This window comes from Lynx canadensis, chromosome D1, assembly GCF_007474595.2.
Source record: "Lynx canadensis isolate LIC74 chromosome D1, mLynCan4.pri.v2, whole genome shotgun sequence".
Lineage (NCBI taxonomy): Eukaryota > Metazoa > Chordata > Mammalia > Carnivora > Felidae > Lynx > Lynx canadensis.
Window position 1 is genome coordinate 60,902,373 of NC_044312.2, and position 14,403 is coordinate 60,916,775.

At 40.2% G+C, this 14,403-nt stretch overlaps 2 protein-coding genes across 2 annotated transcripts; both read right to left on the reverse strand.

The window, feature by feature from the left end:
* Nucleotides 1-1,640: 1,640 nt before the first annotated feature.
* Nucleotides 1,641-2,594, reverse strand: LOC115526066 (olfactory receptor 52R1-like). Its single transcript, XM_030333533.1, has one exon. It carries the CDS (start codon nucleotides 2,583-2,585, stop codon nucleotides 1,641-1,643), a length of 945 nt encoding a protein of 314 aa, XP_030189393.1. The 5' UTR covers nucleotides 2,586-2,594.
* Nucleotides 2,595-13,458: 10,864 nt separating this feature from the next.
* LOC115526067 (olfactory receptor 52R1-like) lies at nucleotides 13,459-14,403 on the reverse strand. The gene has a single exon (XM_030333534.1). The coding sequence runs from the start codon at nucleotides 14,401-14,403 to the stop codon at nucleotides 13,459-13,461; it is 945 nt and encodes a 314-aa protein (XP_030189394.1).

Sequence of the window (14,403 nt, forward strand, 5' to 3'; positions counted from 1 at the left end):
CTCCATTCCCCTAGGGTTTGGCACTGAATTAACCTTTTCTGTACACTTCTGTTGTTGTTTCAATTACCTTTTTCTCATACTAAATTAAATCTCATCAATCAAGGATAATTTTAAAAAATAATTTGGGGCACTTAGGTGGTTCAGTTGGTTAAGCGTCTGACTTTGGCTCAGGTCATGATCTCGCAGTTGGTGAATTCGAGCCCCACGTAAGGCTCTGTGTTGACAGCTCAGAACCTGGAGCCTGCTTCGGATTCTGTGTCTCCCTTTCTGTCTGCCCCTTCCCTGCTCACACTCTGTCTCTCTGTCTCTGTGTCTCTCAAAAATAAATAAACATTAAAAATTTTTTTAAATACATTAAAATGCAGAAAGAAAATTAGAAGTCATAAATCTCTCACTCCTCTGAGTTGCTATTATTAGTATTTGGATTAGTTTCCAGAGTCTTTTTCTATGCTTATGTATTTCTTTTCAGAACTGGTATCACCCCTATGGGCAAATGTTATTTTTATTTTTTCTTTAATATTCTATCTTGTCCATATTTTTTAACATCTTTACATACTCTTTGCAAATACATTAGTTAAATGATATGTGATATTCAATTGCTCAGTCTTCATCTGGGTCTTATAGATCAATATATGAATGTTTTCCTCTTTTTTTGTTTTATAAATAATGAATCTATACTTTTTTTTTACTTATAAAATAAAATCCTATTTTTTAAAAAAATGTTTATTCATTTATTCTGACAGGGAGAGAGAGAGAGAAGGGAGGGACAGAGAAAGAGCAGGGAGAGAGAGAATCCCAAGCAGGCTCTGTGCTGTCAGTGCAGAGCCTGATGTGGGCTCTATCTCATGAACTGTGAGATCACGACCTGAGCTGAAATCAAAAGCTGGAGGCTTAACCAGCTGAGCCACCCAGGTGATCCTCAAATTCTATTTTTATAAAAGAGATTCCATGTGAGGAAAAATATGTACTTTTTAACTGTTTTGGTGGGAAAACAATTTTTAAGTTTGTTTGGTTATTTATTTATTTATTTATTTATTTATTTATTTTTGAGAGAGAGAGAAAGAGACAGAGAGCACATGTGTGAGGGGGGTAAGGGCACAGAGAGGGAGAGAGAGAATTCCAAACAGGCTCTGCACTGTCAGCATGGAGCCTTATGTGGGACTGGATCCTAGGAATCATGAAATTATGACCTGAGCCAAATTCAAGAGGTGAATGCTCAACTGACTGAACCCCCATGTGCCCCTGTTTTGGTGGAAATTTGTAATCACCTTTTTAACAAGGTATACCAACTTATACTTCTACTGACAGTTTAAAAGTATTTTCAACTTTGTGATCTGTGGAAGATAGCATTCTTTTTAAATCTTCACTAATTTGATAGGTGGACATATTTTTTATTATTTTAATATTTTATTGTGTTTTGGGCATTGGTCAACTCAGGATTAATGATCAATCACATTTCCCAGAGAGCTTTTATGGGCATTCTAAAAACTGGTCCTTTTCCTCTAGAAGGTTGCTAGCCTCTGGACCTTTTGTTCACAGAAAAGACTTTGTGCTGGCCTGGCAAACTTTCTGCATCTATATGTCCCTGGATCAGTGTGGGGGGTGGGGCGTGGGTTGGCTATGTTGCCATGACCCTTGGCTCAGGGATCTTTTCCACAACAACCTTGAATAACCCTGTTCCTGATCTGCTTGGTTCTAACTCCATAGATGATGGGGTTGAGCATGGGAGGAACCAGGAGATAGAGATTGGCAAACATGATATGTACTGCTCGGGGCACATGATGTCCAAAGCGGTGGGTGAGAAAAGTGAAGAGGGCAGGGATATATAAAGCCAAGATGACACAGATATGGGACGCACATGTACCAAAAGCCTTGAGCTGGGCTTGACCAGAAGGCAACCCCAGAACAGTTCTCAAAATCATCACATAGGATACACTGATGACAATCATATCAAAGCCAACCACAGAGAAGGCCACAAAGAGCCCATATGCACGGTTTACTCTAGTATCTGCACACACCAGCTTTAGCACAGCCATGTGCTCACAGTATGGCTGGGGAATGATCTGGTTGGGGCAGAAGGGCATCCTGGAGACCATAATGCAGAAGGGGCTCACCAACAGCAATGCTCTCATCATCACAGCTGCTCCCAATTTACCCACTACAGCTGGGGTCAGGACACTTGAGTGACGGAGTGGGAAGCAGATGGCCACATAACGGTCCAAGGCCATAGCCATGAGTACCCCAGACTCCACAGAGGAAAAGGCATGGATGAAGAACACCTGGATGAGACAGGCATGGTATTCAGTCTCATGAGCATGAAACCAGAGTATAGCCAGCATTTTAGGTTGGGTGGAAGACGAGAGGACCAGGTCAGTGATAGCCAGCATGGCTAGAAAGAGGTACATGGGCTCATGGAGAGTGTGGTCAATTCGGATTATATGAAGGACAGTGGTATTGCCAATTATAGCTACAACATACATGGCACAGAGAGGAAAGGCAATCCAAAATTGGGAATTCTCGAGTCCTGGGATCCCAAGTAGGATGAAGGACACAGGATAAGATGAGTGGTTCCCTGAAGCCAACATCACAGGACGGTTAATTTGTTCTCCCCTGAGAAGGTAAGGTACTATCTATAGATGATAATAATAAATTATCATTATTATTTATAACCTTTTGGAAGAGGCAGTTAAATAATAGGGCAATAATGTTTAATGGTAAGCTGAAATAATTTCAACTATTTTAATAAATACATTTTTGCAACTTAAAGTAATGCTACTCTTTATTCTTCATTCATGTTTATGTCATTCAAATGGGGTCAGAACATGCTAGCTGCAATTGTAATTTCTGTATAAGAATTAATATTTTTCTTGAAAGTAGAATCTGCCAAGGGAAGACTATCTTGACAAATAACGTCACTAATAGTAATTCTTGCGCTTCTATTCTTTAGAATGAACTGATTTGTTTTACCTTTCCCAAGGTCCTTTTCAGCCCTTTGTTTAAGCCAGTTAGGCAACTTTTCCGGGTTGGAAACCAGTTTGGAAAACATTTTGGCTGAGGGCTCATAACAATGTATGTAGTGATGATGAGTTATCTTTGACTCTAGGAGTTACCAGGAGAATTTGGGCTGGAGGATGACAGACTGACAGATTGTACACCTGAAATTAAACCTGTTATCTATAGTGGATGTCTCCTCCTAGATTAGGGGCCAGCAACTGTTTTCTGTAAAAGGTCAGATAGATCACACATATTTTAGTCTTCATGGGCCATACATTCTCTGTTGCAACTAGTCAGTTTAGCGATTGTAGCATGAAAGCAGCCACAGTCAATACAGACATTTGTGAGTGTGGCTACATTCCAATACAATTTCATTTTTAAAACAGACTAGAAGCTGGATTTGGTCTTCAGGTGATAGTTTACTAATTCCTCTCCTATATGATAAATTTTCATGATATCAGCCCCGAAGAGTGCACCAACATGAGCACCTCTGTATTTGGCATAGAACAGGGATTTAATAAATATTTGCTGAAGCAAACAAGAAATATGTGTCCTTGTTCAAGGGCAATGGACTTTTCAACCGATTAGCCATTCTTAAAATGTCTTGACAGAACCTTCTAAACACTACTTTGATGCCATGTCACAAGACAGCTATATCTATTTCTCACACTAGAGTCTGACCTCCTGTCCATTGAAAGACGTGAATGTCATCTTCTGCTGATACTTGCATACATGGTTGATCTTGTCTGGTGTCTCTGGTGACTATGACCTACCTGAGAGTCAATGACACAAAAGCTTACCTGGTTCTTAACTCAACACCTTTCCACTTTTTAATCTCACTTGACCTGAGCCTTTCCTTGAACACATTCATTCTTTCTCCTCCATAACAGTAACACCCAGAGATGAAGAATATCTTTTCAGATTTCCCTTAATCATTTATATCTGGGGACTAAGAAATGTTTCATTCAACCAGACTTAATGGTTCCTAACAAGGGTTTCTTTGAGATCCAAAATAGGCTAAACTCTCTGATTTTTACTAGATTTATAACATTATGAGAGAAATGGGACTCAGAACTTACAAATCTTACTCTAAATTGGAAACTTTACTATTCTACCTAGACAATAGCTATAAGTTTGCTCAAACCAAATACTCCTATCCAAGCCACAGTAAAAAATTAAGAAACACACACATTGTCTAGTGTCTAAGGCTCTGTTTCATCCCTTTCAGCCTGGCTTGGTCTTCCAGTGAAATATTCTGTTTGAATCAGAGTCTTCCTTTCTCCTTCTTTTCTGTGCTCTGTAAGTCAGCCTCCATTTGTGAAGATGAAGTCACCGAGGCTCATAGGCACCTGGAAAAGCACTTAGACCATCTTCATTCCTGCACTGGGCACTGGTAAAGATACTGGCTAAAACTACACTTTAACAAAAGGTATGCTATTCTAATTAATTATGATAGACATTGCTGTTTTTATAAATATAACACTATATGCCTTTACATGTTATTGTTTTTAACTCTCACACACTTCTGCCCATCAGCCTTCATGGAGAACATACCTATTTTACATACTCCATTTGGAGTGGTGACTCTTCTTGGTGGTGACCAGGGATCCAAGTCTGAGATAGCAGATGGGGCCTCTTGACAGGTGTCTCTCGTTCTTTTCTGCACTTACATTCCCATGGAATCTGGTGGCCTCACTATCAGCATTTCCTTAGTCTTTTTTCCCCCTCAGACTTATGAACCCAACATGTGCAGAGTTAAGGTTACAAGTCATATGGAGTGGACAGGGAGTTAACTAGTCTTGTATCATTTTGTGCAGTGTGTGAGGTTTTCAATAGTAATTCTGAGGGGGAGACACAGGTTATCAATTTGCTGCTGGGTTGAGGGATGGAAATTTGCATTTTCTAAAGAGTAGGAAAAGGAAGAGCAATGTAATTTCCCTTCTTGCTCAACATTCCTCCCCCTTTCCCTGCTTTTAAATATGTCCCTGTCCCTGCCCTTATGTGCTACACCTCTTGTGAGCATAGTGCATACTGAAAGAAGAAATTAAGTCATCTTTTCCAACATTATACCTAAGATGATCATACAACGAACTTCAGATTCAATTTTTCTTTTCTCCAGAATACAATCTAATTTGTAAGAACTTGGCATAGCTTTTGGTTCAAGGATTCTGTTCTGACACTAATGGAGCTCAGCTTTCATCTGTGAGTATATGTTTGAATCCAGTGCTGATACCATTACCTCTGTTGCCTTCCATTACTCCACTCATTATGTGGAAATAGTTATGTCCATCAGTTTAACCAAGTTGCTCAAGCCTGAAAGGGTAGAGGAAAAATGGGCTGAGATCTTGCTAAGGAATAGCTGCAGGGAGATTTAGACTATTCTGTCACTTTGGGGTATCTAAAACTAAGGCATGGAGCAAGAATGCTAGAGGAAGGTAGAGTTCAGATCCAGCGTCCTTTGTGGAGGGATTGTGTATGAGGCAAGCTTCCTACTTTTCTAGAATTTTCCTGGAGGACACAGTGTGAGCAGCGAATTATCTCCCCATCTCAGAAAGAAATCCAACAGTCATGGATCTCTTGACCTGGAGCCTCCATGAGTCATGCCATCCTTCAAAGTGTATTGCCTTATCTTTCAGCTTCTTAGAGCCTCTGTGAGTCCTACTGTTCTTTGGGAAGGGCAGAGATGACTGAGGCACAGGGGACCGACCACTCACCTTGAGCTCTGCTTTATCTCTGACCATAAGCAGCTTAACTGACTCCTCTGTGACTCAGCTTTTCACAGAGACTGTAGATTAAGACCTATTTAAAGACCTGTAAAGTATGGCCCCTCTCTTCCCCAAGCATTAATTCTTTCCCTCCTCTTGGAATCCACTGCCTCATACACTGGCTTCCTCTGAGATTAGAGAATAAAACTGGAAACATTAACCCCTAACTTGCCTCTCTCCTCTGTATACACATAAGCAAAGGCAGCGTATTTGAATGGATGCACAAAAGTGTGTGTTGTTGAGATTACAGGAGTATGAGCTTATCAGTATGCATGTATTTTTGTTAGTAAATTCCCCTTTGTGAAGCTGGAAAGTCCTTCTCACTTAGCCCAAACAGTTAAGCCTATGCAGAACTTCCTCTCACTTCCTGTGTAGAGCCTTGCTGGTATTCTCTTATTTATTATTTCTTAGCATTCCCTGGTATAGGATAGGTCAAATGAAGACTTGACAGCAATTATTTAAAAACAGAGGGTAAGGCTTTATTTGCAGAGTTCAAAGCTGTCAGACTTCAGAAGCTATGCCTCACCAAATCAAAATCCAACATACATTTACAGGGAAACAAATCACACAAAAATTCACCAAGAGTATCAAGTTTACAGCAATCTGTTTATGGTGAATTGCAATCATCATGTTCACAAAGGTCATGGTTTATTTTAATACATTAGCATAACAAAAATCTGACTACAACTGTTTTTGTTAGAGAGTCCAGGTTTAGAGGAAATAGTCAAGGTTTTATTATCCTGGGGATCAGGCTGACATTGTAATTTTGGAGTTATCTCTGTTTGCAGATTTTTCTCTTTGTCTGTTTCTTTTAGCTGTCAGAGATTAAACACTTGGTGTAATGGAAGAGAAAGAAGTGCCAGCTTCTTCTTCTTCCTTCTTTTGTTCTTGTTCTTGTTCTTTTTCTGCTCTTATTCTTGTTCTGATTGTCCTCTCTTTCTCCTTCTCCTTTGTCTTTGTCTCCATCTCAACTTCAGCAAGTTCCTGCAATGATACATTTCACTGAGTCAAAACTACTCTCTGTCAGGCAGAGACATAATACTTGTTTTAATTATTCTACATCATGTAGTCTTAACAGCTACTTTAGAGGTAGTTCTATCTTCTGCATTTTACATATAAATAAATAGAGGTTTAGCTAGGTTAAGTTACTTCATTAAATACAAGTAAAGGGCAAGTCTTTCTGACTCAAAGATGTCACTTTTCCTACTATATCATACTTTGCACATGTTATGAGTATTAGGGCTGAAACTAAGGTGAAGTAAGGAACATATTTCTCTTGGGCATGAAAGAAGGGTGCTATAAAAAACTCACCCACCAATCAGATAAATAACATTTTATGCAGTGTGTTAAGAAATAAAAATTGATGCAAAAATCTGTAATGAACAGAATATCAAAATTCTCATTAAAGACCAGAGCTGTGCCAAGCAACAGTGTCCTGTAGCAAAATGCAAACTATGCACCCCTATGTACATATTTTTATGTATTTTTAATACTTAATGTTTTCTTGAACATTAAAATATTTGAGACATTGAAAAGTAATTATATTAAATACCACGCCATTATTTTCAATTTAAGTATTTTATTAATACCAAAATAGAATAAATTAAAATTTATATTTCATCTAAAGTCAAATAAAAAATATTTAGAATCCTCATTTACTCACAAGAAAACTTCCAACATGGTAACTTTTTGAAATGACATAAGCAAAGAAGTACTTACGTACTTACTTACTTTATTTATTTATTTTTAAAGTTTATTTATTTATTTTGAGTGAGAGAGAGAGAGTGGGGTAGGGGTAGAGACAGAGGGAGAGAGAGAGAATACCAAGCAGGCTCCACACTGCCACTGCAGAGCCCAATGTGGGGCTTGAACTCATGAACAGTGAGATCACGTCCTGAGCTGAAACCAAGAGTAGACAGTCACTTAACCAACTGAGCCACCCAGGCCCCAAGTACATATTTAAAATAGTAACAATAATTTATCTTCCATAAAAAGTACTAGTGCACATTTTTTTTCCTTTTGCTCTAATACAGCTTGGCATGGCACTGTTTTTTATTTAAAATTTTGATATTTTATGAATCATGGAATAAAAATTATTTTATTTATGTTTTTTAAACTTGATTTATTTATTTTGAGAGAGAGAGGGAGAGAGAGAGAGGGGAGGACAGAAAATCCCAAGAGGCTCTGTTCTGTCAGTGCAGAGACCACATGGGATTTGAACTCACAAACCATGAGATCATGACCTGAGCCAAAATCCTGAGTCTGTAGCTTACCAACTGAGCCATTCAGGCACCACTGCCCACCCCCCAAATAATTTATTTTATAAAAATATTGCATTAAAAAATTTTAAACATAATTACTGAATTTCTTTTTTTTTTTTTAATTTTTTTTTTTTCAACGTTTATTTATTTTTGGGACAGAGAGAGACAGAGCATGAACGGGGGAGGGGCAGAGAGAGAGGGAGACACAGAATCGGAAACAGGCTCCAGGCTCTGAGCCATCAGCCCAGAGCCCGACGCGGGGCTCGAACTCCCGGACCGCGAGATCGTGACCTGGCTGAAGTCGGACGCCCAACCGACTGCGCCACCCAGGCGCCCCACTGAATTTCTTTTTAAGAGAGAGAGAGAGAGAGCGTGCGCGCAAGTCCCAGGGGAGACACACAGGAAGATGGAGAGAGAGGATCCCAAGCAGGCTCAATGTCCATCTAAGATTCTGATGTGGGGCTTGATCTCATGACCCTGAGATCATGACCTGAAATGAAATCGAGGTTGACACTTAACTGAGTTAACCACCCAGGCACCCCTAGTTACTGAATTATTGAATCCCTGTAATTTTACTCTCCTCAAAGTATTGTTGGCTATTAGCAATTGTCCTTGGTCTATCTCCATCTTAATATGAATAAGGCCATGAGCACTTTCATGATTCTGAGTTTCAGAGGAAAGTTTGAACACTCATATGTGTTTCAAACTTCTAGAGAGTTTTTGCAGGATATTTTGTCCCTTCATTCATTCTCATTTCCATCTCCCTCCCTTTACTCTGCAAAGCCTAGAGAGGAAGAAAAGAGATAGTATTTCCTCTTTCAAATTTCTACTCCAGTTTCTCCACCTCTCTGTCTCCTTGGTTCTTCTTCACCTCTTCTCCTGCTCCTTTATTTGTATCTTTACCTGCTGTTCGTGGGAGGAAGATATGACTTTGCCCTCACAGGACTCTATCAGAGAGAAGAGAAGTGAGAACAAAGAAGACCAACTCCTTGCAAAAGCCTCTGAAATGAAAATAAAGGAAGAGAGGAGGGATTACTCACCAATTTTCATTGAGCCTTGGAGTCCAGATGAGAAGACTCAGGCCCCATGCTGGATGCCAAAATGAAGTGAGTTGGAGTGGGGTCTGAGAGTGAATGGTCAAGAAAGAATTCTTGAGATGTTTTTCGTGCAAAAGGGTGTTTTTATTATAGCCTGTTGACAGGACCCATGAGCAGAAAGAGCTGCTCCCCCCACCCGTGACCCTTCCAGGGTGGGTTATGTGTGACATTCCTCAGGACAGAGGAATTAAGACAGAAATGACTGTCTTAATAATTTACAAGGAAAAGAGCAATCTCCAGAACCCCATAGACTCAGTTTCCTAGAGCCCTAACATCACCCTCTCCTCCATAATGATGTGGGGAACATAGGCAAGGAGAAAATGTAGACAAAATTAAATTTATTTATAACCTGCAGCCCTTTGACAAATACTTGAGATAGAGTATAACATTCCTCCAAAAAACTCCCAACTGTCTTGTCTTAATGTTAATGCCTTACAAGAGAGAAAAATAACTTTAGCTCAACAATAGTAAGGCCTCCAGGATCTTATGAGTCCAAACTGGCACATGAAAGTCCTTTTGGAAGCCTTTCTTTTTCCTTAACTCCCTCAACTCCCAAACATAAAATCACAATCCCAGTGCAGCTCTTTCAGTCCATGGGTCCTACTCATGTGCTTTAAGAAAATCACCATTTTGCATAGAATTACCCTATGACCCAACAATTGCACAAGTAGGCATTTATCCAGAGGCTACAAAAATACTGATTCGAAGGAGCACATGCACCCAATGTTTATAGCAGCTCTATCAACAATAGCCAAATTAGGGAAAGAGCCCAAATGTCCATCCACTGATGAATGGAAAAAGAGATGTGGCATACATATTTAATGGAATAATATTTGGTGATTAAAAAGAATGAAATCTTGTCATTTGCAACAACGTGGATGGAAGTAATGTATTATGCTAAGCAAAAATAAGTCAATCAGAGAAAGACGAATATCATATGATTTCACTCATATGTGGAATTTAAGAAACAAAGCAGATGAACATAGGGGAAGGGAAGGAACAATAAGATAAAAACAGAGAGGGAGGCAAATTTCATAAGAGATTCTAAAATACAGAGAACAAACTGAGGGTTGCTGGAGGGGAGGTGGGTGGGGGGGATGGGCTAATGGGTGATGGGCATTAAGGAAGACACTTGTTGGGATGAGCACTGGGTGTTATACGTGAGTGGTGAATCACTGGGTTCTGCTCCTAAAACCAGTACTACACTGTATAGTAACTAACTTGAACTTAAATAAATAATTTTTTAAAAACTCAATGTTTTGAACCAAAGACATCTCAAGAATTCTTTCCTGGCCTCCACTCCAGATCCCTGCTCACCCCATCCCCCCCCACCCCAACTCCAAAACCACATCAAGAGGACCTCTATTATGAAAGCTGTAAGGGCTAGGAAGAAATACATAGTTCATAGAGGTAGCCAGTGCAGGCCACATCAAAGAAGGGAGTTGTTTCACCACAACCATAGCATAGTTGATCTAGAACAGGAAGCAGATCCAGAATTGAGAATCCTCCCATCTTGGAAAGACACAGGAAGTGGGTTGGCGCCAGTCCCTGGTGGTGGCATCAGAGGATCACTGCTGATGGGGAAGGAAACTATCCTCTAAAGAGACTAAGCAAGTAATAAACATGCTGTTTTTGAGAAGGCTGGTAACTATGAGAGCTGAGTGACCAGAAAATTGTCTGAACAAGAAACACTAATTATATGTTATAAATACACACATTTTTCCCAAACTAAATTAAAGAAAAATTGAGTTATCCTGTTTCTCCTGATGGCTGTGTTTATAAATCACATGCCCAGATATAGAATGAATAATAAACACTTCAAATATTAAATCTCCAAATGGAAATGAATCACAGTAAATGCTATGTTAATCCCTGTCCTTTTCTGCTCATAAAAGTCAATTGCATCTAAAGAAAGATACTATGTTTTCATGATGCCTATGGGCATATCTGAATACTCTTCTGTTTTAGAAACATTACTTAAGATAAATTTGAAAAATCAAAAAAATGGATAGAAGAAAGGAGGGTGTGACAGTTATGATTAATAATAAATATATATTTGGTCTTTGTCTACTTTTCTGGCAGAGAGCTCCTAAAGCTCTTGGACTTTCCTAAGTGATAAGAGCCATTAAGGTGTCTTTTATTATGTCAATGACATGACATTCTGACCCCACACAAGGATAGGGCCCACTTGCCAGAGGAACCAGCCACGTGATTGGAGAGTGGGAACTTTCAGTTCCAATAGACCTCCAGGGAGGAGAGAGGGGCTGGAGTTTGAACCAATTGCCAGTGGCCAATGATTGCATCAATCAATCATGCCTATGTAATGGAGCCTCCATAAAAACCCAGAAGGACAAGGTTCTGAGAGCTTCAATGTTGGTGAACACTTGAAGAGTGGAGAGAATAGTGTGAGAAAAAGCCCACCGACCCAAACAAAGGAGGGATGTGGAGACTCAGAACACAGTGAAGCCAGGCTTTAATCAACATTCTTGCAAGAGCAGGTGTCTGATGGACAGGCACACTAGGGACAGTTATAGCAAACAATTTATTTCCTAGTGTGCAAGTCCCTCCCCTAGTTCCTCATTGACTAAGTACTACAAAGGTTTCAGCCCTACCCAGGTGTTGCCTATGCCCATGTAAGGCAAAACCTAGTGTGATTGGAACAAATGTACATTCCCTGAAGTGAGGCAGAGACTTTTAGTCACTCCTCCTTCTGTTTTTTGGTGCATGCTCATTGCAAAGCCTACAAAAATAAGCCCTTGAAAAGGAGAGGGGAAGAAGAACCAGGAAGTAGAGTGTCCAAGAGTTTCAGACTCCACTGTGGAGGGAGTTCGAACATATTTCCAATAGGTTGTAAACCTACTGTTAACTATACAGCACAGTTTTTATTTGGTATTTCTGAAAATGAATCATCTCCCTTACTTCTCACAATAGTACCCCTGGCAAAGGCATATAGGTTCAATGCCCTTTCCCCATCCTTTGCGCTATGCATCTCCTCCCTCTGGTTGCTCCTGAGTTATGTCCTTATAATACACTGGTAATCTAGTAAGTAATATGTTTCTCTGAGTGCTATGAGTTGCCCTAGCAAATTAATTGTGCACAAGACGCAGGCCAAGGGAAACTCTGATTTATACTCAGTAGGTTAGAAGCACAGGTAACAACTGTTCTTATGATTAGTGTGAGAGGTCAGGTGGGAGGTGCAGTCTTGCAAGATTGAACCTTGAAGTTGCAGAATCTGATGCTGTCTCCTGAACTGAATTGTAGGATACCCAGTTGGTGTCCAGAGAATTGCTTGCTGGTGTGGAGCACCACCATACAAACTGTGATTTGGTCTCAGAATACTCATTTAGAGGGAGGGGGAGAGACAGAAAGTGAGACCTAATTTCATCAGGAGTTTGTCCATCTCTCTCCTTGTGTTGCCTGACGGACTGGGAGATCTCTGAGCTCTGAGGCCTCTAGAATCTTTTTCTATGCATATGTATTTCTATTTAGAATTGGCATCAGCCTATGGGAAATGTTATTTTTCTTTTTTCTTTAATATTCTATCTTGATCATTTTTTACATCTTTACATACTTTGTGCAAACACATTAATTAAATGATACATGATATTCAATTGCTCATTCTTCATCTGTGTCTTATGGATCAATATTTGAATGTTTTCTGTTTTTGTTTTTGTAAATAATCTATACATGTCATTTTACTATTTTTTTCTCAAATTCTATTTTTATAGAGATATGAGATGGGGAAAGTATACCTACTCTTTATTTTAAATGTTTATTTTTGAGAGATAGAGAGAGAGGGAAAGGCAGAGAGAGAGGGAAACAGAGGATCCAAAGCAGGCTCTGTTCTGAGAGCAGTGATCCCACGTGGGGCTCGAATTCACCAGCTGTGAGATAATAACCTGAGCCAAAGTTGGACACTGAACTCAACTGGGCCACCAAGATGCTCCAAAGTACACATACTTGTTAACTGTTTTGGTGGAAATTTCTAATCTCCTTTTTAACAAGGTATACCAACTTATACTTCTAGTGACAGTGTCAAAGTAATTTTCACATTAGTCTGTGGCAAATGGCATTGTTTTCAAATCTTCACTAATTTGATAGGTCGACATAGTTCTTACTGGTTTCTTGTGCTGATGAACATTCATCATCTCATTATTTATGATCAGCAATCACATCTCTCAGAGAGCTCCTGTTCTGGGCATCCTGAAAATTGATTCTTTTCTTCTGGAGGTTTACTAACCTCTGTACTGATATGTGATGGCTTGGAAGACTTTCTTTTTGTGTTTATGTTCCCAGATCACAGTGGGTGATTGGCTTGATTGTGATGCTGTGATCCTTGACTCAGGGATCTTTTCCGCAACAACCTTGAATAACCCTGTCCTTTATCTGCTTGGTTCTAACTCCATAGATGATGGGGTTGAGCATAGGAGGTACCAGGAGATAGAGATTAGCGAACATGATATGTACTGCTCCAGGCACATGATGTCCAAAGCGGTGGGTGAGGAATGTAAAGAGCGCTGGGATATAAAAAGACAAGATGACACAGATATGGGATGCACATGTGCCAAAAGCCTTGAGCTGGGCTTGACCAGAAGGCAACCCCAGAACAGTCCTCAAAATCATCACATAGGATACACTGATGACACTCATATCAAAGCCAACCACAGAGAAGGCCACAAAGAGCCCATATGCACGATTTACTCTAGTATCTGCACACACCAGCTTTAGCACAGCCATGTGTTCACAGTATGGCTGGGGAATGATCTGGTTGGGGCAGAAGGGCATCCTGGAGACCATAATGCAGAAGGGGCTCACCAACAGCAATGCTCTCATCATCACAGCTGCTCCCAATTTACCCACTACAGCTGGGGTCAGGACACTTGAGTGACGGAGTGGGAAGCAGATGGCCACATAACGGTCCAAGGCCATAGCCATGAGTACCCCAGACTCCACAGAGGAAAAGGCATGGATGAAGAACACCTGGATGAGGCAGACATGGTATTCAGTCTCATGAGCATGAAACCAGAGTATAGCCAGCATTTTAGGTTGGGTGGAAGATGAGAGGACCAGGTCAGTGATAGCCAGCATGGCTAGAAAGAGGTACATGGGCTCATGGAGAGTGTGGTCAATTCGGATTATATGGAGGACAGTGGTATTGCCAATTATAGCTACAACATACATGGCACAGAGAGGAAAGGCAATCCAAAATTGGGAATTCTTGAGTCCTGGGATCCCAAGTAGGCTAAAGTATTCAGGATGAGCAGAGCTGTTCCCTGAAGCCAGCAT